This window comes from Suricata suricatta, chromosome 6, assembly GCF_006229205.1.
Source record: "Suricata suricatta isolate VVHF042 chromosome 6, meerkat_22Aug2017_6uvM2_HiC, whole genome shotgun sequence".
NCBI classification, from domain to species: Eukaryota; Metazoa; Chordata; class Mammalia; order Carnivora; family Herpestidae; genus Suricata; species Suricata suricatta.
Window position 1 is genome coordinate 46,010,847 of NC_043705.1, and position 20,203 is coordinate 46,031,049.

Sequence of the window (20,203 nt, forward strand, 5' to 3'; positions counted from 1 at the left end):
TCCTTTTCTTTTTTTTTTTTTGAGAGAGTGCATGAGAGAGCATGCATGCACATGTGCACACAGAGCAGGGAAGCACAGAGGAGGAGAGAGAATCTTAGGCATGCTACATACCCAAAGACGTGGAGCTAGATCTCATGACCTGATCTGAAATCAAGAGTCAGGACATTGAACTGAATGATCCACCCAAGCACCCCATTAATTTTTTGCTTTTAAATTAGGCTAACATCACCATCTGGTGTAGGAAAGCTAGAATGTGGTATTACTTTCTGATATTTTGCATTATCATATTTAAGATTGAGTAAAATTAAAGCAAATTCTAAGCCATAATAGATTCCAGGGATTATCTTAAAGCAGTGAAAAGTAAAAACACATAAAGGTCTTCAGAAGTTAAAGTACTTTCTCCAACATACTCAAAACCATAGACAGCTTACAAGAACTGTAAGCTTAGATGGAGTACAAATCAAGTCAACTCTACTCTTACTTTGTTTATAACTGAGATCAAAAGTGAGCAAATAATCTTGGTAAAAATCTGGGTTAATTAAGTAAGGTGGAATGTAATCATAATAGTTTTCCTTAAGGTCTTATATAAGATAACTTCACTAAAAAATCCTAACCAATATCTTTACCAATAAAACGTGAATGAAGACTTGCCCAATAAATCATGATGTTTACTAATTATTTCTTTCTGTAATCTGTAACATAAAGTTCATGGACAATAGTACTACCTACTCTGTAGAATTATGGTCAGGGTTATACTGACTCAACCATTTCTACCTTCTCCAGTAACTTCAAGAACTAAAAAAATGCTCATTCCTTTGACTCCCAACTGGAGTATTCTAGCAAGATACTTTATATGTCATCTTCCCGTAAAAGAAACTTACATTCTCTAAAATTTAAGAGTATTTGTATTTTCTCTAACAGGGACAAGATATACTTGGAGGAATATCTGATTACTTTAAAAAAGATTAACAATTGAAGGTCAGCAAGAAATGTGAATGATAAACAGTAGACAGCATTTTAAAATATAAAAGTACACACTACATCCTCTTAGAAAACTAATGATACTAAAAGTATTGGGATTTCTCCAGTTAGATTGTATGTAATCTTGAATGAGTCCTACAATATCCTCATTTTTCTACCTACGAAAAAGTCTATTTAACTTATTAAAATATCATGCCACATCACCAAAACAGGTAGAGATTTTTAGATAAGATAATTTTATTTACAGAAAGGTCATGGAAAATTAACAAAATTTTATGAACACAATTTTGTTAGCAATAATAAACAGAAACAGAATGGTTTAATACATATCACTTGTTATATAATACATATTAAGTAAGACACAGTTTTGATGCTACATTTATCCATTAACTTTTTTTTGTTCCAATTTTCAACACATCTAGAAATAAGGCAGTATACGTGGAACAGATTTACTATCTACTTTTAAATTATGATTCCTTCTATATCAGATATTGTCATTTTAAAAACCATCTACAAATTTAATGGCCTTTCCATTATAATTGTTAAATTTAAAGAGATAAGTACTAAATGGAACCCAAAATGCATAAAATAAATTGCCATAAATTCAAAAGGAAAACAGTACATTAACATTTGTTAATCGTAAATAAACAAAGAATTTCCAAAGAATATAGCAGAAGTAAGGAACATCAAAAGTTTTATTACGATTAAGTCTAGAATATTTTTTACTTGCATTCTTTTCGAGTTGAAAATACCAAAGTAGTGACTGAATATGAAAGGATCATTTATAAATAGTAGGTGGCACATATTTTATAGATGAAAGGAAGAGAGAATATGTGCTTTGATTTGCAAATAATGTTCTTTGTCCAAGTAACTCTCAGTGTTTCCATTATCCTTGAATGACAAGATTCATTAAGTACTGTGTGAAAAAAGAGACCAACCTTTTACTGATGGAAGGCTTCTAATCTTATTCTGGTTGGGTCATCTGGATGTCTCAAGGCAATTCCATTACGCAGGAGCAGCTCAATATATGGTGGCCAAAAAGAATCACTAATTTTGACATATGGATCATGTGGAACATCAAATAATCTGTTTAAAAGAATCTAGGAAAATATATCGTTCAAAATATACCTTACTTAGTAAAAAAACTGATACATCTATAAGAAAACATTAAAAATTCATTACTAAAGAATACTGATCTCTTTTCTCTTTGAATAATTGCTTGTTATAATTTTTAATAACTTAAACAAGTGACTTTCTTCCTTAAAAAACATTTAGATAGTAGTAAATAGAAGCATGTTTAAAACTGTGTACAAATTTCTACAACTATGTGGAAAGAATCCTTACACTCACATACGTAGTTAGTTCAGATAGAATACAGAGGTGCCAACTAAACAGAGTTTCACTGGGCAAATACTAAATAATATCATAATAATTTTCTAAAGTAACAGTCTTAGGAATATGATTAAGGGCTAGTCTCTAACTATGTTCTTTTTTAAAAAATGACAATATTCTTTCTAGTAATGTATAGAAAACAAACTAATCATACACTAAAGATAAATTAATAAAAATATATTTAATAAAGTTTTATATATTTAAGAATTAAAGCAGTATTTCTGTTTCAACCCTGTGTATAATTGTTCAGAAATCACTAATGAAACGAAATCTTTAAGATAATACAACTATACAAAATGCTTACCTCTAACATTTCATGCAGTGTTATCAGCTGTGCAGTTGATTCTTGAATGTTTGTCTTTGACAGAAATGTGAATAACAAAGAATTAACATTTCAATTCTGCCAATGACAGAATATTAGACTATATTTATGACAAAATTTTTAAAAATTAGTTATTTCTTAACTACAACAGTACAAGTATAGCAAAATCAAATACTTATAATTAGATGATTTTAAAAGAATTCTGAAAGTAAACCATCTGCTTGTACCACATAGTCAGGTTCATAAAAACAAAGTTCAAACTCTAAGAAAGTGAAATCTTTTGCAATTACTAGCAGATACAATTCAGACTATCTATAAATAAATAATGGACAAATTATATGTTTTACATATATTCATGTAAAATGAAGTTTAATATTTGAGCCTTCCAATCAAAATACCTCAAACAAATGGCATTCCAAACCCTACTTATACAGCTTCAGGACAGGAAACTTACTTCCCAGGGAGCCTTGTTTAACTTTCTATAGTTCCTTTTTTTTTTTTAATGTTTTATTTATTTTTGAAAGAGAGAGAGAGAGAGAGACAGCATGAACAGGGGAGGGCCAGAGAAAGAAGGATACACAGAATCTGAAGACAGGCTTCAGGCTCTGAGCTAACTGTCAGTACAGAGCCCGATGCGGGGCTCGAACCCACGGACTGTGAGATCATGACCAAAGCCGGATGCTCATCTAACTGAGCCACCCAGGTGCCCCAACTTTCTATAGTTCTTAACAGTTCTTAATGTTAACTCAACTCATTGGTTCTTTTTCCCTTGGAATGACAGGGAATAAATCCCATTCCAATGCAATCCAAGATTCCTCAAATATTTGAAGATGGGTATTCTAAACCCCAATTCTTGGCCATATTAACTGTCATTAGTTCCTTCAATTATTTTTCATGATCCATAGACTTGTTGCCCCTCGATATCATAGTTGCTCTCTAAATGTGCCCTAATTTATCCTTTTTTCCTTTTCAAACCAGTCTCCATCTGATACAAGTGTGACTTAAACACCAAAGATGAAAAGGAAGACTCACTTCCATACTTGTAGATTCTGGAATTTTATTCATTAAATTTATTCATTAACTTTAGGATATCAATTTTCCCCTGCTGACCTATCTCTAAGCATGCTATCATCTAAAATGTCTAAGCCTCTTTCATACATCTAGCTGAGATATGTCTCCTTCATTCTTTAATGTTTCAAACCCAAGAAAGGTATTTTATGTCCTTCACTAAATATCTATTTTATTTGGCCCAGGCCTAGCCAGCTGAAAAATATAGTCTTGATTCTATCATTCAACATATTTGCTATATAGGTCCCTTAGGATCTTATCATTTGCAGTTTTCATGACCATGCCTTCCACCTAGGCACATCCTATTTCAGAAGAATGGAGCAATCCCTAACAGGTCTTGAGATTTTTTTTTAATGTGCCAAAAATATCCTTTGCATCTTAAGGCAAATGAAATTTTTTCACAAGTCAAGAATCCAAAAAATAAAATGCCCAGGAATTCTGCTTGAACAAATTACTTTTCAAAGAAACCCATCAAATCAATTAGTGAAACTTAAAAACTAAAAAATAAATGGTCAAAGATAAGCATTGAATCCAATACAATATGAACACTAAACACATATATAATGTTAAGACAGAATAAAAATGTTATAAACTCGACAAAGTTAAAAAAATAACACATTGTAATGAGAGTATAGGAAGAAGAATGTTAATGTCATCATATTTCACAGCAGGAAGTGAATGAATACTGCCTAAAATTGAAAGATGAAAGTTTTTTAAGTCTTTTAATCTCTTATAACGTTATTTATAATTTGTTTATTCTCTACATCAGGGACCTCTCCAAAACTAAAATCACTTGAGCCAAAACAATATTTATCTTAACATTTTTCTTCTATTAATTTAAGTAAACTTACATCTAATACTTAAGTTTATTTAAATTTATTTTGAGAGAGAGAGGGACAGAATGCACACACGTGCATGTGCGCAAGCCAAGGATGGGCACAGAGACAGGGAGAGAGAGAATCCCAAGCAGGCTCCACAATGTCAGTGCAGAGACCAATCCAGGGCTTGAACTCATGTACCATGAGATCATGATCTGACCAAAATCAAGAACTGGATGCTTATACTGACTGAGCCTCCCAGGTACCCCATCCAATACTTATTTTATATTGGTCTATACAAAACTACATTGATCTGAACATCCATCAATCCATTCATGCTTCTATAGATGTGTGTGTTTACGAAGTGTCTCAAAAGATGTTCACCTCATGTTAATGAAATGGTGGAGGGATTCAGGGTTTTTTTTTCTTTCTCTTTTGTACATATCTTTGAATGACAAAGCCCAGTGTTTTGGACTGAATTGTGCCTTCCAAAATTCACATGTTCAAGTCCCAACCCCCTTGGTGACCACATTTGGAGATGGAGTCCATCAAGAGGTAACTAAAGTTAGATGTGGCCATAAGGGTGGGACCCTAATCAAACTGGAATGGTGTCTTTATAATAAGAGGAAGTGACACCAGAGAGCTCTCTCTACACTTGAAAAGAAAAAAGGCCATGTGAGGATGCAGTAAGAGATGGCTGTCCAGAGCCAGGGACAAACGCCTCAACAGAAACCAACTGAGATGGCATTCTGATCTTGGATTTCAAGCCTCCAGAACAGTGAGAAAATAAATTTCTTTTGTTTAAGCCATCTAATCTGTAGTATTTTTCTACAGCAGTTTAAGCCAACTCATATATCCAGTATTACTGCTTGATAGAGAAAGAGAAAGAAAAAAAGAGAAAGTACTCTATCATTTTCTAACATATCTCAATGGTCCATATACTTTATTTTTTAAAAGTGAGTTTATCAAATATGACTTACACAAACCCATAATGGCTTCTGTGATCAATGATTCCTTTCAGAATCCCTTAAACTCTGGATCTATTTGTAGAGAAGCTTGATGGAGTAAAGAAAATGGTGAAAACAAAACAAGACTGGGATCAGAAAATGTCAGTGAGGTATTCTGAGATTATGATCATTAAGAGGTAGGGAATCATGAACTTAATGAAATGGTTAACAGAAGGCTGTCAACAATTTTAGATATGAACAAGGTATATGAATAACAATGGACAGAATGGGAGACATATAGTTACAGTGAAGAAGGGGAAGAATAAGAATAAAAAACAGAGATTATAAGAAAACAAAGAGAATTTCGTATTCTTTTCCTAATATATTCATTCAATAAATATGAATTCGTGGGGGTTCCTGGGTGGCTGTCAGTTGAGCATCCAACTTTGGCTCACAGTTCGTGAGTTCAGGCCCGTATCAGGCTGGCTGCTGTCAGCTCAGAGCCCGTTTCAGATCCTCTGTCTCTGTGCCCTGACCCCGCTCATACTCGTGCTCTCTCTCTCAAAAATGAATAAACATTTATAAAAATAAATAAATAAAAACTCAGAAGCTACTAGAATACATATGTAAGATAATAAAGCTAATAAAATGACACATAAACTTCATTTACTTCGCACAAGGATGATGTTTTAATGTGCCTTAAATAAGAATTTGCTATCTTCATCAGATAGGAAATGTTTTGTAAGCAGAAGGAAAAGAACCATATAAGACACAAAAAGTGACAAGTCATAGCACACTTGCTGGAACTACAGGGTACAGTTGAACGGATTCATGCAAGAGAGAAATAAAGAATGGTTAGAAAGGAGGCCAAAAAGATAGACAAAGTCCAGAATATAAATTCATTTCTCTAAGGAGTTTAAAGACTTAATCCAGAAAGGAGCCATCAGTTTTACGTTTAAAAATAATTAAAATACATATTTTCAGAAAAATCATTCTGGGGCCAGTATCAATATCTTCTCCACCTCCACAAGCTCTCCTTACTTACATTAGACACTATTTTTTAATAAGGAATTAAAGTAGTTATTTTCATTCATCTGTCACCAAATGATATACTTATTTGCTTTTGTGAAAAAAGTTTATTCCATCATAACTACTAATCAAATAGCCAAGAACTTACATTAACTAACAGTTATTTTTTTATTTTAAATGTTTCATATGATCATCATGAAAATTTTGGGAAATAGTATAAATAAAAACAAATCCCACCTAAAATCCTAAGCCCCATACATAGACACTATTACATTTTTCAGTACAAATTAGACTCATAAAATTTAGTTAGTTGTTTTTATCCATTTAATAATAAATTTTGAGCATTTTAATAACTCTTTTGGTAGTTTAATATGTTGTTTTCAAAAAGGTACATTTCCCCCCACTATATGGATACAATATTTAAAAAATGTATTTAATCCTATTTTATTGACAAACTAGGTTGCTTCTAATTTTTCAAAAAATATTATAGTGTGATGAAGGAAGATTTCCTTACACGTATCTGTGTATCTTTGAAATGTGTAATAAACTACAAAAATTTATCAGAAAATTTACATGTGAACCTATGTGAAACAATCTTATATATATATATATATATATATATATATATATATATATATATATAAAAACATGAATTTGTTCTCTAAAACTTACCTTTTTCTTTTTCTTTTTCACATTTCTATCAGGCAGAGGAAAATGATCTTCCAGAAACTCACCCAAAGTAATCAAGAGCTTTTCCTTAAATTCTTTTACATCACGCATTTTAGTGTTCAGCTCATCAAAGATTCTAATAGATTTTTTAAAAATTAAGAAATATTTTACTGATAAAATACATAAAATAATGAGCATATGTAACTGTTTACTCATAAAGTTGGCCAAACACTTTGTTCAAACTTCATTTGTTCAAACCAAGTAACTGACTTTATGAAAGTAAAACTCTCTATTTAACATATAAGGAAACTACAGGTCAAGCCATTAATAAAAGACCATGTAACTAATAGTTGGCAAAAATTAAAGTAAAACTCATCATTTCTAATAAAATTTTCCCTCTTTTTATCTATGTATTTCATGTTACATTAAAAAAAAAACTTTTTCCAATTTCAAAAACCTAGAATACAAAATTAATACCTTGATTCAGAAATTGTCACAACCTGATTTTTCAATTCACTGTGTAGTACATCAAGAGATTCCAATATCTGTTGTTGTTCCTCCAACCACTGTTGCTCCCTTTAAACATGGAAAAACAAAGCCAACAGTAGCCAAATAAAACATTAGTGCCAATTCAACATATATCTGTGATTAAAGGTAATTATAATACAAATATACCTTTCCAAGTCTTCCTTTAACTTTTCATTCTTTGACTGAATAGTAGAGAGTACCAATTCAAGATCATGTCTCAATTTTTGGAACTAGAACAAAATAATTCAAATTAATTGCTTAGTCTATAATTCCATAAATAGTTAAATTTCTGAACAAGAGTGAAATTTACATTATTTGTGTAGGACAGATACTCAGATTGAGAGCAAAAAGACCATCAGAAAGTCTTTGAAGGGAAAATATACAGCAGATAATAAGTTATTTATAATATTTAATTTGTTAAATTCAAAAATATAAGAAGGGGTTTTGAGCAATAAATTTGAATTTCATACACAAAGGCAATTAAATGGTAAGTTTTCAGTAATCAAATGTTTTTTCTAAGAAGACTATACAAAAACAAACATGAATGATTATCACTGATTTAACAAATATTTATTGATCATTGACTACCCAGGCATGATTGAGAGAGCCAAGGATTCAAAGATGAACAAAGAAGAGAATCCGAACAAGCAAATATGTAACTGCAAAGAGTGATCAGTATCATGAAGAAAAAATAGGTCAAAATAGGAGCACAGAAATGAGGAGCAGGAATGGCTCTTTTAGGTAATATGGTAGGGAGAGACCTCTCTCATCAGGTTAACAGTATCGCAGCAGATAAAGACCAGAGATACGACACTGACAATATCTAGCAAAACAATGTTCCACACAGAAAGACAGCAGGTACAAAGGTACTGAGGCAAGAATATGTGTTGAGGAATACCAAAGAATACTGTGAGGCTACAGCAAATTATAAGAACATTTGGATTTTTTTCCTATTATCTTTTTGTTTTTTTTAACGTATCAGCTAGTAGTCCACTTTCTTAATGTCAACAGTTTACCTGAGCTTTTTATACATTTAAATCAGAGATAATTTAAATTGTCTATTATAGGGGCACCTGGGTGGCTCAGACAGTTGAGAGTCTGACTTTGGTTCAGGTCATGATCTCGCAGTTTGTGAGTTCCAGTCCCACCTCAGGCTCACTCTGTCAGCACAGAGCCTGTTTGGATTCTCTATCCCCTCTCTCTCTGCCTCTCCCACTCATACTCTCTCTCTCAAAAATAAAATAAAAATGTAAAAATAAACAAATAAATAAAACAAAGATGTCTATTATGAACCTTAGAGAAACCACCAAAAAAAAGGGGGGGAGAGAACTAACCAAATAAACCAATAGTGTAAATTAAATGAGTCTATTTTTTAAAATACATAATTCAAGAAATTGGAAAGAGAGGAAAACAGGAACAGAGAAAATTAATACAAATAGGAAAGAAAAATGAAGTAGAAAGATTTCAAAGCAACCACACTGATATATTAAAAATGATCTAACAATAGAATTAAATTAAAAATAGAGAAAAGTAACTGGAAAATGTGAAAATATTTGAATACTAAAAACACACTTCTAAATAATCCAGGAGTCAAATAATCTATAAGAAAATAAGAAATTATTATGAAGTATTGGAAAATAAAAACAAAATAGAAATTTCTGAAGTGAAGCAAAAGCAGTTTACAGAAGTAAACACCTATATGAGAAAAACAAAAGTTCTCAATTAATGACTACATCCATCATAAGAAAAAGAGCAAATAAAATCAAGTAAACTGAAGAAAAAAATAATAATAATAAAAACCCTAAATCAATGACACAGAGAAACAAAAAAAAAACTGGGGGTGGGGGTGTTTCTTTGAGAAAGTCAACAAAATCACCCACACTAATTACAACAGAAAAAAGAACAAAAATTACTAACCCTAAGCCTAATTATGAGAGAGGTGACATTACTATAAACATTAAAATGATAATGGAAGAATGTTATGAACAAATTTAATAAATTTGGACAAATTAGATGAGATGGACAAACTCTTTAAAAGACACAAACTATACCACTCATTCAGAGAAAAACAGAAAACCTGATGAGCCATTAAAAAACTCAATTTGTCCCTAAACATTTTCCCAGGAAAAAAAAAAACCTCCAGGCTTACCTGTGACTTCTAACAAACATTTAAGGAATAAAAATACTGATTCTCTAAAAACTCTTTTGAGGAGAGCCTACTTCTCAATTCATTCTATTAGGCCTGATATAAAAGCCTAAAAAAGATGTCCCAAGAAAAGTAAACCACAGACTGGTATCTCTCATTAACATAGATGGAAAAACCTTATAAAATTTCAGCAAATTAAATCCATCAATAAATAAAAAAAAATTATTACACAGTGGGTTTTTCCCAGGAATGCATGGTTAATTAAATAGTTAATATCAATTAAAAAAAAATCAATGTACTGAGTCAATTAATTTAATATAGCCACAGAATATAAGGTTAATATACAGAAATCTGTTGATTTTCTATACACAAATAATAAGATAGTAGAAAGAGAAATTAAGAAAACAATTTCATTTACAACTGCACCCAAAAGGATAAAATACTAGGAATAAACTTAACCAATGAGGTGAAAGATCTATATTCCAAAAAATATAAAACATTGATGAAAAAAATTGAAAAAGACACAAGTAAATAGAAAAATACTTCATGCTCATGGGCAGGAAGGCCAATATTGTTAAAATGTGTATACTACCCAAGCAACATGCAGATTTAATGCGATCCCCATCAAAATACCAAGAACAGTTTTCACAGAATTAGAACAAATAATCCTAAAATTTGTATAGAACTCCTGAAAAACATCAAATAACCAAAGCAATTTTGAAAAAGAACAAAAGCTGAAGACATCACAATCCCAGAATTCAAAAGATACTACAAAGCTGTGGTAACCAAAACAGTATGATACTGGCACAAAAACAGACAGAGATCAATGGAACAGAACAGAGTCCAAAATGAATCCATACTTTCATGGTCGATTAATCTACAACAATTTCTTCATTTCTTCAACAAATGGTGTTGGGGAAACTGGAGAGTTACATGCAAAAGAATGAAACTGAGCCACTTTCTTATACTTTACACAAAAAATAAACTCAAAATAGATTAAAGACCTTATTGTGAGACTTAAAACCATAAAATTTCTAAAAGAAAGCATAGGTTAAGTAATTTCTGTGACATGAGTCATAGAAATATTTTTCTAGATATGTCTCCTCTGGCAAGGAAACAAAAGGAAAATTAGGGGGCACCTGGGTGGTTCAGTTGGTTAAGCGTCTGACTTCAGCTCAGGTCATGATCTCAGGGTTCCTGGGTTCGAGCTCTGCGCTGAGTGTGGTACTGACATCTTGGAGCCTGGAAACTGCTTGGGATTCTATGTCTCCCTTTCTCTCTGTCCCTCCCCTGCTTGTGCCCTGTTCTGTCTCACTTTTTCTCTAAAATAAACATTAAAAATTTTTTTTAAATAAACATTTTTGAAAAACAAACAAATGATTGAGACCATACCAAAATAAAAAGCTTTTGCACAACCAACAAAACCATCAACAAAACAGAAAGGTAACCTACTGAATGGAAGAAGATATTTGCGAATGATATATATAAGGGGTTCACATATACTATGTAAAGAACTTATACAACTCAATGTCAACAAAAATAAGCAATCCAATTAAAACTGAGCAAAAAGGACATTTAGATGACCAATAGAAACAGGAAAACATGCTCAATATCACTACCCATCAGGAAAATGCAAATTAAAACAATGAGATATCACTACACACCTGTCAGAATGGCTAAAACTAAAAACACACAAAATAACAAGTGTTATAAGGATGTGGAGAAAAGGAACCCTATGAGCTGTTGGTCGGAATGCAAACTGATGCAGCCACTGTGGGAAATAGTATGGAAATTCCTCAAAAAATTAAAATTAGAATTTTCATATGATCCAGTAATTCCACTACTGGGTATTTACCCAAAGAAAACAAAAACATTAATTTGAAAAGATACATGCATCCTTATATTTACTGTAGCATTATTTACAACAGCCAAGATATGAAAGCAACTCAAATGCCCTTCAACAGACAACTGGATAAAGAAGACATGGTATATCTATACTATGGACTATTATCACTCAGCCATAAACAAAGAATGACATCTTACCATTTGCAAAACATGGATGGATCTATTTTACTTAGCAGGGACTATTGCTAAGTAAAATAAGTCAAATGGAGAAAGACTATACCATATGATTTCACCTGTATGTGGAATTTAAGAAACAAAGGAACAAAGAAAAAAGAAGGAATCTTAAATATAGAGAACAAATTGGGTTGCCAGAGGGGAGGTGGATGGAAAGATAGGGAAAACAGATAAAAAAGATTAAGAGTACACTTATCTTGATAACCCCTAAGAAATGTATAGAATTGTTAAATCATTATACTGTATACCTGAAACTAATATAATACCCTATGCTTAAATCAATGTAATTTATTATACCAACAGACTAAAATAGAAAAAAATTCATCTTCTCTATAAATTCAGAAAAAATGACAAAATTCAATAATAATTTATGATTTTAGGAAAGACTTCATTACTTGTAATAGAAGGTAATTTCCAGGGCACCTGGGTGGTTGAGTCTGTTAAATGTCCAACTCACCGTCATGAGATCAGACCCTGAGTCGAGCTTTGTGCTGGGCATTGTGTCTGCTTAAGATTCTTTCTCCCTCTCCCTCTGCTCCTCCCCAGCTCACACTAACACACACACATGTGCTCTGTTTCTCTCAAAAAAAGGGCATCTATGAAAAACCTACTGCTAACATCACAATGATGAAAAAAGAAAATACTCTCCACTATCCACTACGGTCAGAAACAAGGCAAAAATGTCCATTTCCACTGGTTTCATTATCTTATTGAAAGTCCTAGATCAGTAAAATCAGCCAAGAAAAACATATAAAAGACATCGAGATGGAAAGAAATAAGTGCATATGCTTCCGATCTCAGATGACTTGACTAGCTATGTAGAAAATCTCACAACACCTACAAAAAGCTTCTAGAATAAAGGGATTTATCATACTCACTAGAAGACCAATATATAAATATTAATTGTATTTGTATGTACTACAATCCATAATTGACAACTGAAAAAAGGTACCACTTTAATAGCATTAAAAATATGAAATGCAAAAGGGATGAATTTGATAAAAATGCATAAAACCTGCACACCTCTATTACAATTTATTAAATCTTTTTTAAAAAGTCATGAATTGGGACACCTGGATGGCTCAGTTGGGTGTGCATGAGACTCTTAATCCTGTTGAGGGAGAGTTGCTTAAAAAAATTTTTTTTAAATATATAATTAATATTGAATTTTGTCAGATTCTTTCAAATTCATGAGATGACTGAATGTCTTTTTTTTCCTTTTTAGCCTTTAATATAGTAAATTATAAAAACTGATGATATGAATCTTAAAAATCTTTAATAAATGGAGACCTAAGTAAATACCGAGTTCATACAGGGCTCCTGGATGTGAATTGAGACTCGTATGTTAAAGATGTCAAATGTCCTCAAATTAAACTACAGAATCAGGGTAATCTCAGTCAAAATTCAGTGAGTTTTTTATGGGATAGAATGACCAGCCAACTCTAATTTATATGAAAATATAAAACAATTTTGATAAAGAACAAAGAAAATTCATCCTATTTTATTTCAAAATTTATTTTTTTTAATGTTTTTTTATTTATTTTTGAGAGAGTGAAAGAGAGACAGCATGAAGAGGGGAGGGTCAGAGAGAGAGGGAGACACAGAATCTGAAGACAGGTTCCAGGCTCAGAGCTAGCTGTCAGCACAGAGCCCGATGTGGGGCCCGAACCCACAGACCAGACTGCAAGATCATGACCTGAGTCAAAGTCGGATGCTCAACCAACTGAGCCACAGAGGCGTCTCTCAAAATTTATTATAAAGCTTCATTAAAAAAAAGAATGTGGTTTTCAAAAAAATTTTTATTTATTTTGAGAGAGAGTGAGAGCAAGTAAGTGGGGGAAAGGGGCAGAGGGAAAGAGAGTCTCAAGCAGGTTCCATGTTCAGTGTGGAGCCCAATGTGGAGCTCAATCCCATGACCCTGAAATCCTGATCTGAGTTGAAATCAAAACCTAACCTGATACTCAACCAAATGAGCCAAATACCCATAAAATAATGTGGTACTGACCTAAAGGCAGAAGAAACACAGAAAAAAAGGAAGAGAAAAAAAAACACAGAATGAAGAACAAATGGAGAGTCTAGAAATGGATCTACATATATGACATCAATTAATTTTCAAAAAAACATACAAAGGAAATTCAAAAAAGAAAAGATTTTTTTTTGGCAATTTGTGTCAGAATGCCCACAATTAGTATCCATATGAAAGAAAATAGAACTTCATCAGTAACTCATTCCATATAAAAACATGAACTCAAAATGGATTATAAATGTGAAACTTAAAACTTTCTAAGGAAAACATTAAAAAAAATTGTGACCGTAAGTTGGGCAAATTTTTTTAAGATTTCATTTTTGGGGTACATGAGTGGAACAGTCAAGCATTTGACTCTTGGTTTTGGCTCAGGTCATGTTCTCATAGTCATGGGATCAAGTTCTGTGTCAGGCTATGCACACAAGCATGGAGACTGCTTGGGATTCTCTCTCTTCCCTCCCCCCCTCAAAATAAACAGGCTTAAAAAAAATTTTCTTTTTAAGTAATCTCTACACCCAGCATGGGGCTGAACTCACAACCTCAATACCAAGAGATATATACTCTTCTGCCTGAGCCAGATAGGTGCCCTTGTGCAAATATTTTTTTTATTTACTTGAGCACAAACCTTAAAAAAAAAAACCTGATAAAATTGAGTTAATCAAATTGAGAATTTATGTTCTTTAAAAGACACTGTTAAGAGAATAAAGACAAGTTTGCAAGAAACAGTTAACTGACCAAGCCAACATTTCATAAACTACACATTTTACCTGTCTTCAGGATCAGTCCCTAGTGAACTCCTGAAGGCTGAGCTCTGATGCCTTCTAATACTCTATCTGATAAAAGCGTTTACGTAGGGGTGTCTGGTTGGTTTAGTCAGTAGAGCATGTGTTCCTTGATGTCAAGGTCATGAGTTTAAGCTCCACTTGGGAATGGAGCCTATTTAAAAAAAAAAAAGGGGCGGGGGTTATGTATGCCTGAAACCTTAGGTCACTTGGTACCAGTCTGATTTATGGTGAATGCAATTTTGCTCTAAAGGGCTGGAGTCCGAGTAGGTGAGGTCAGTCAAGGAAGCCCTGCATGCACAATGACTGACTCCTGATAAAAAAAAAAAACCCTGGACAACAAAGCTCAGGTGAACTTCCCCATTTGACCACACTTTGCATATGTTGTCAGAGTCAGCTGCAAGGAGAATTAAACACATCCATGCAACTCCATATAAGGACTCATATAAGCTTACCCCATGTGTGTCTTCCTTTTGCTCATTTTAATCTGTGTCTTCTCACCATAATAAACTATAAACATGAATACAATAGCTTTTCTGTGTTTTGTGAGCCCATTTAGCAAATCACTGGCACTGACAGCAGTCTTGGGGAAAACCCTGGCACAACTGTCATCACAAGTGGGATTTGCTATAATCACCCTAGTTCGCCAAAATGAAAGCACTATGTAGAAAAAACAGTTAATGGGGCAGGGAATGATGAATCTCTTGCCTGATGTTTACCAAGTCAACAAAGAGAGAAGACAATAGCCACAACATGATCAATAATTGCAGGCAGGGGTGCCTGGGTGGCTCAGTCATTTGGGCAACTGATTTCAGCTCAGTTCATGATCTCGTAGTCAATGGGTTCAAGACCCATGCTGGGCTCTGTGCTGACAGCTCAGAGCCTAGAGCCTGCTTCAGATTCTGTGTCTCCCCCTCTCTCTGCCCCTCTCCCCATCTTTTTGAAATAAGTAAACATTAAAAAAATAATTATAGGCATAAGTAGTCAATGAAATTTAGAAATAAGAGAAAAAAATTCTCAGACAATGGCTAACTGGATGTATAAAGAAATACAAAATGAGAAACAAGCTAAATATTCAAGTCCTTTGTTATTTTTATCTGTGGTAGTTAAAATGAAAGCAGGGTATTAAGACCAATGCTGGAGTTTGTATTTCAGCCAGTCCAAACGAGTTGCTAGTCTTAGGGCTGCTACCAAAGGGAAAGTTACGGTGGATCATTAGGTCATGTATTCTTTTACATTCATAATATTGAAAATTCAGTGGCTCTTTTCAGTATGAAAAAGAAATTATCATCTTCCATTCTGGGAAATGCTCGTGTGTTATTTATTTCTTCCCTCCCATTTAAAAAATATTATTTATTTTTGAGAGAGAGACAGCATAAGTATAAGTGGGGTAGGTGCAGACAGAGAGGGAGAGAGAAAATCCCAAGCAGGCTCTGAAATGCTAGCACAGAGTCCAATGCGAGTCTCTGACTCCCGAACTAGGATATCATGGCCTGAGCTACAGTCAAGAGTTGGCAGCTTAACCAAGTGAACCACTTAAGCGACCCCCTTCCAATTTTTTTTTTTAATTCGTAACTTCTATTGGTTGTATTTTGTACTTCTGAGTTGATATGATAGTGATCTTCTATTTTTCCAACTTTCCTTTTTTTGCTATCCCTACTCTGTGGGAGATTTCCATTCCTATAATCACCAACCTTTTTGTGTTTATTTCAGGTATGTTTTCATTTACAAAGGCTCTTGTTCTCAGATTTGCCCTTTGTTAATGTTTTTAAAATGTTTTAAAAATTTACATCCAAGTTAGTTAGCATATAGTACAACAATGATTTCAAGAGTCAATTCCTGGGGCGCCTGGGTGGCTCCGTCGGTTAAGCATCCGGCTTCGGCTCAGGTCAGATCTCACAGTTAGTGGGTTTGAGCCCCGCGTTGGGCTCTGTGCTGACAGCTAGCTCAGAGCCTGGAGCCTGTTTCAGATTCTGTATCTCCCTCTCTCTCTGACCCTCCCCTGCTCCAGCTGTCTCTCTCTGTCTCTCAAAAATAAATAAAAAGCATTAAAAAAAAATTTTTTTTAAAAAGAGTCAATTCCTTATGCCCCTTACCCATTTAGCCCATGCCCCTTCCACAACCCCTCCAGTAACCCTGTTTGTTCTCCTTATTTGAGAATCTCTTATGTTTTCTCCCCTTCCCTGTTTCTATATTGTTTTTGCTTCCTTTCCCATATGTTCATCTGTTTTGTATCTTAAAGTCCTCATATGAGTGAAGTCATATATTTGTCTTTCTCTGACTGACCAATTTTGTTTAGCATGATACCCTCTAGTTCCATCCATGTAGTTGCAAATGGTTAAATTTCATTCTTTTTGATTGCTGAGTAATACTCCATTGTATACATATACCACATCTTCTTTATCATTCATCCCTCAAGGGACATTTAGGCTATTCCACACTTGGGCTATTGTGGACAGTGCACATTGGGGTGCATGTGTCCCTTTGAAACAGCACACCTATATCCCTTGGATAAATATCTCGTAGTGCAACTGCTGGGTTGTAGGGTTTAATGTTTATTGTTTTTAACTGAAAAAGTTTTTTTATTTTAATGAAAATACAGTGAACCGTGAAATCATGACCTGAGCCAAAATCAGACACTCAACCAACTAGGCCACCCAGGCACTCCAAAGTTTATTTATTTTTGAAAGAGCACCTACAGGGGAGAGGCAGAGGGAGAGAGTGGGCCAGAGGATTCAATGCAGGCTCCATGCTGACAGCAGGAGCCCAACGGGGGGCTCAAACCATGAAATTACAAACTGAGCCAACAGACTGACCACCCAGGCGCACCTCTGATTGTCTTTTTAAAAACAGCTTCACTGGGGCACCTGGGTAGTTCAGCTGGTTAAACATCCAACTTTAGCTCAGGTCAGAATCTCATGGTATGTCAGTTCAAGAGCCGATTCTAGCTCTTTACTGACAACTTCTGATTCTGTTGTCTCCCTGTCTGCTGCTCCCCTGCTTGGGCTCTATTTCTCTAATAAATAAACAAATAACTGAATAACTGAATAAATAAAAAGAGCTCCATTGAGATATAATTCACATACCATAGTTTACTAATTTAAAGTGTATAATTCAATAATGTTTAGTATATTCATAAAATTGTATAAACATCACCACCATCTACTTTAGAACATTTTCATCACCCCAAAAGGAAACTTGTTAGTATCTATTAGCAGTCACTCACTATTGCCCCTCCAAACTTTTAGCCTTAATCAATAAGCAACAAACTACTTTCTATCTCTATGGATTTGCCTATTATGGACAATTCATATAAAAGGAATGATATATTATGTAATCCTTTGTAACTAGCTTCTATCATTTAGCATAATGTCTCTCAAGAAATACCTGTATTACAGCATATCAGTACTTCAGTTATTTATTAAAAAAATTTTTTTAGTGTTTACTTATTTTTGAGAAACACAGCCTGAGCAGAGAAGGCACGAAGAGAAAGGAGACAGAATCTGAAGCAGACTCCAGGCTCTGAGCCGTCAGCACAGAGCCTGAGATGGGGGCTCAAACTCATGAACTGTGAGATCATGATCTGAGCTGAAGTCAGACGCTTAACCTACTGAGCCACCCAGGTGTCCCTCAGTACTTCAGTTCTAATTAGACAAACAATATGACATTGTACAGATACATCACAATTTATTTATCCATTCATCAGCTGATAAACATTTGGGTTGTTTCCCCTTTATGTCCATTAAGAAAAATGTTGCTATGGGGGTACCTGGGGCTCAGGAGGTTGTGTCTGAGCTGGGCTCAGGTCATTATCTCATGATTAGTGGGTTTGAGCCCCACATAACGCTCTGTTCTGACAGCTCAGATCCTGGAGCCTGCTTCAGATTCTGTGTCTCCCTCTCTCTCTGCCCCTCCCCTACTTACATGCACTCTCTCTCTAAAATAAATAACAAAAAATTTTTAAAAAGAAGAAAAATGGTGCTATGAACATTCATGTTTAAGTTTTTGTGTGGATACACACTTGTTTCCTCTATCTTGGGTATGTAGCTCAGAGTGAAACTACTGGTTCTACTAGTAACTCTTTCACCTCCTGAAGAACTACCAGACTGCTTTCCAAAGTGGATGTACCATTTTACATTTCCACCAGCAGTTCATCAGGGTTCTAATTTCTCCACATCTTCATCAATACTTGTTACTGTTTGACTTTTGATTATAGCCATGCTTGGGGGTGTGAGGTTGTCCTTTTATAAGTTAGCATTCTGTTATTTTTTTAATCAAAATATTTTTTTATCTCTCTGAAGATATTATATATTAAATTCTCTTTTTTCCGTGAATTGTCTCTATTTCCTTAAGGTTCCTCTTTGTCCATTGTTCTGGGTTTCTGTCTTTCCATTTGGAAGCATTCACAAATATTGATGATCACTGGCTGGCCATTTATGTTTAAAACTCAAAAATACTAAAAAACCTGGGATGCCTGGGTGGCTCAATCAGTTAAGCATCTGATTCTCAATTTCAGCTCAGGTAATGATCTCATGTTTTGTGAGTTTGAGCTCCATATTGGGCTTCACGCTGACAGTCAGGAGCCTGCTTGGGATTCTCTCTCCCTCTCTTTCTGCCCCTCCCCCATTCACACATGTGCTTTCCCTCTCTCTCTCTCAGAAACAAAAAAACAAAAATCCTAAAACCGCTGTTTATGAATAGAGTTTTTTGATGTATAGCAATCCTGTTTTTTCACTGAGAACCCCATATATTAACATTTACAGATACTCTTTCTTAAACTATTTCTATTTTTCAGAGCAGTTTATTTTATCTCCAGTCTGGGGCTACTTATACTGGACTGCAAGACCTCTGGGGGAAAAAAGCAGGTAACGGAGCTGGTATTTTCACCACACAGTATAAAAATACTAACTTGATCTTTCTGACTTTTGACCTGCACATGAATCCTACAAAACACCCAACCTGAAGTCCCTGAGTCTCAATAGTTTAATGTCTCCATAGTCTATGGGTATGGGTTTCCAAGTGTATGGGTAAAGATTTAGCATCTTGATTAGAAGAGAGAAAAGACTTAGAAGTCTGTGTTCTTCAAAAGATGCTCAACATCACTCATCATGAGGGAACTAGAAATCAAAACCACAGTGGGATACTACCTCACGCCAATCAGAGTGCCTAAATGAAAAAATCAGGAACAAAAGATGCTGGTGAAGATGTGGAGACAGAGACCCTCTTGCACTGTAAGTGGGACTAAAAACTGGTAGCCACTCTGGAAAAGTGTAGAAATTCCTCAAATAATTAAAAATAGAACTACTATAACCCAGCAATAGCACTGCTAGGAATTTACTCAAGGCATACAGAAGTGCTGATGCATAGGGGCACGTGTACCCCAATTTTTACAGCAGCACTGTCAACAATAGCCAAA

At 34.2% G+C, this 20,203-nt stretch overlaps 1 protein-coding gene across 3 annotated transcripts in view; it reads right to left on the bottom strand.

The window, feature by feature from the left end:
• The window catches only part of CENPK (centromere protein K), a 55,731-nt gene that overhangs the window by 14,351 nt on the left and 21,177 nt on the right, over positions 1-20,203 (bottom strand). For all 3 annotated transcript variants that reach the window (XM_029942322.1, XM_029942320.1, XM_029942321.1), the window contains 5 exons: positions 7,902-7,984; positions 7,704-7,802; positions 7,230-7,362; positions 2,678-2,731; positions 1,920-2,081 (listed from right to left, as the gene is read on the bottom strand). In XM_029942322.1, coding sequence (XP_029798182.1) covers positions 1,923-2,081; positions 2,678-2,731; positions 7,230-7,362; positions 7,704-7,802; positions 7,902-7,984 — 528 coding nt within the window. In that variant the 3' untranslated portion in view covers positions 1,920-1,922. The remainder of the gene's footprint in view (positions 1-1,919; positions 2,082-2,677; positions 2,732-7,229; positions 7,363-7,703; positions 7,803-7,901; positions 7,985-20,203) is intronic.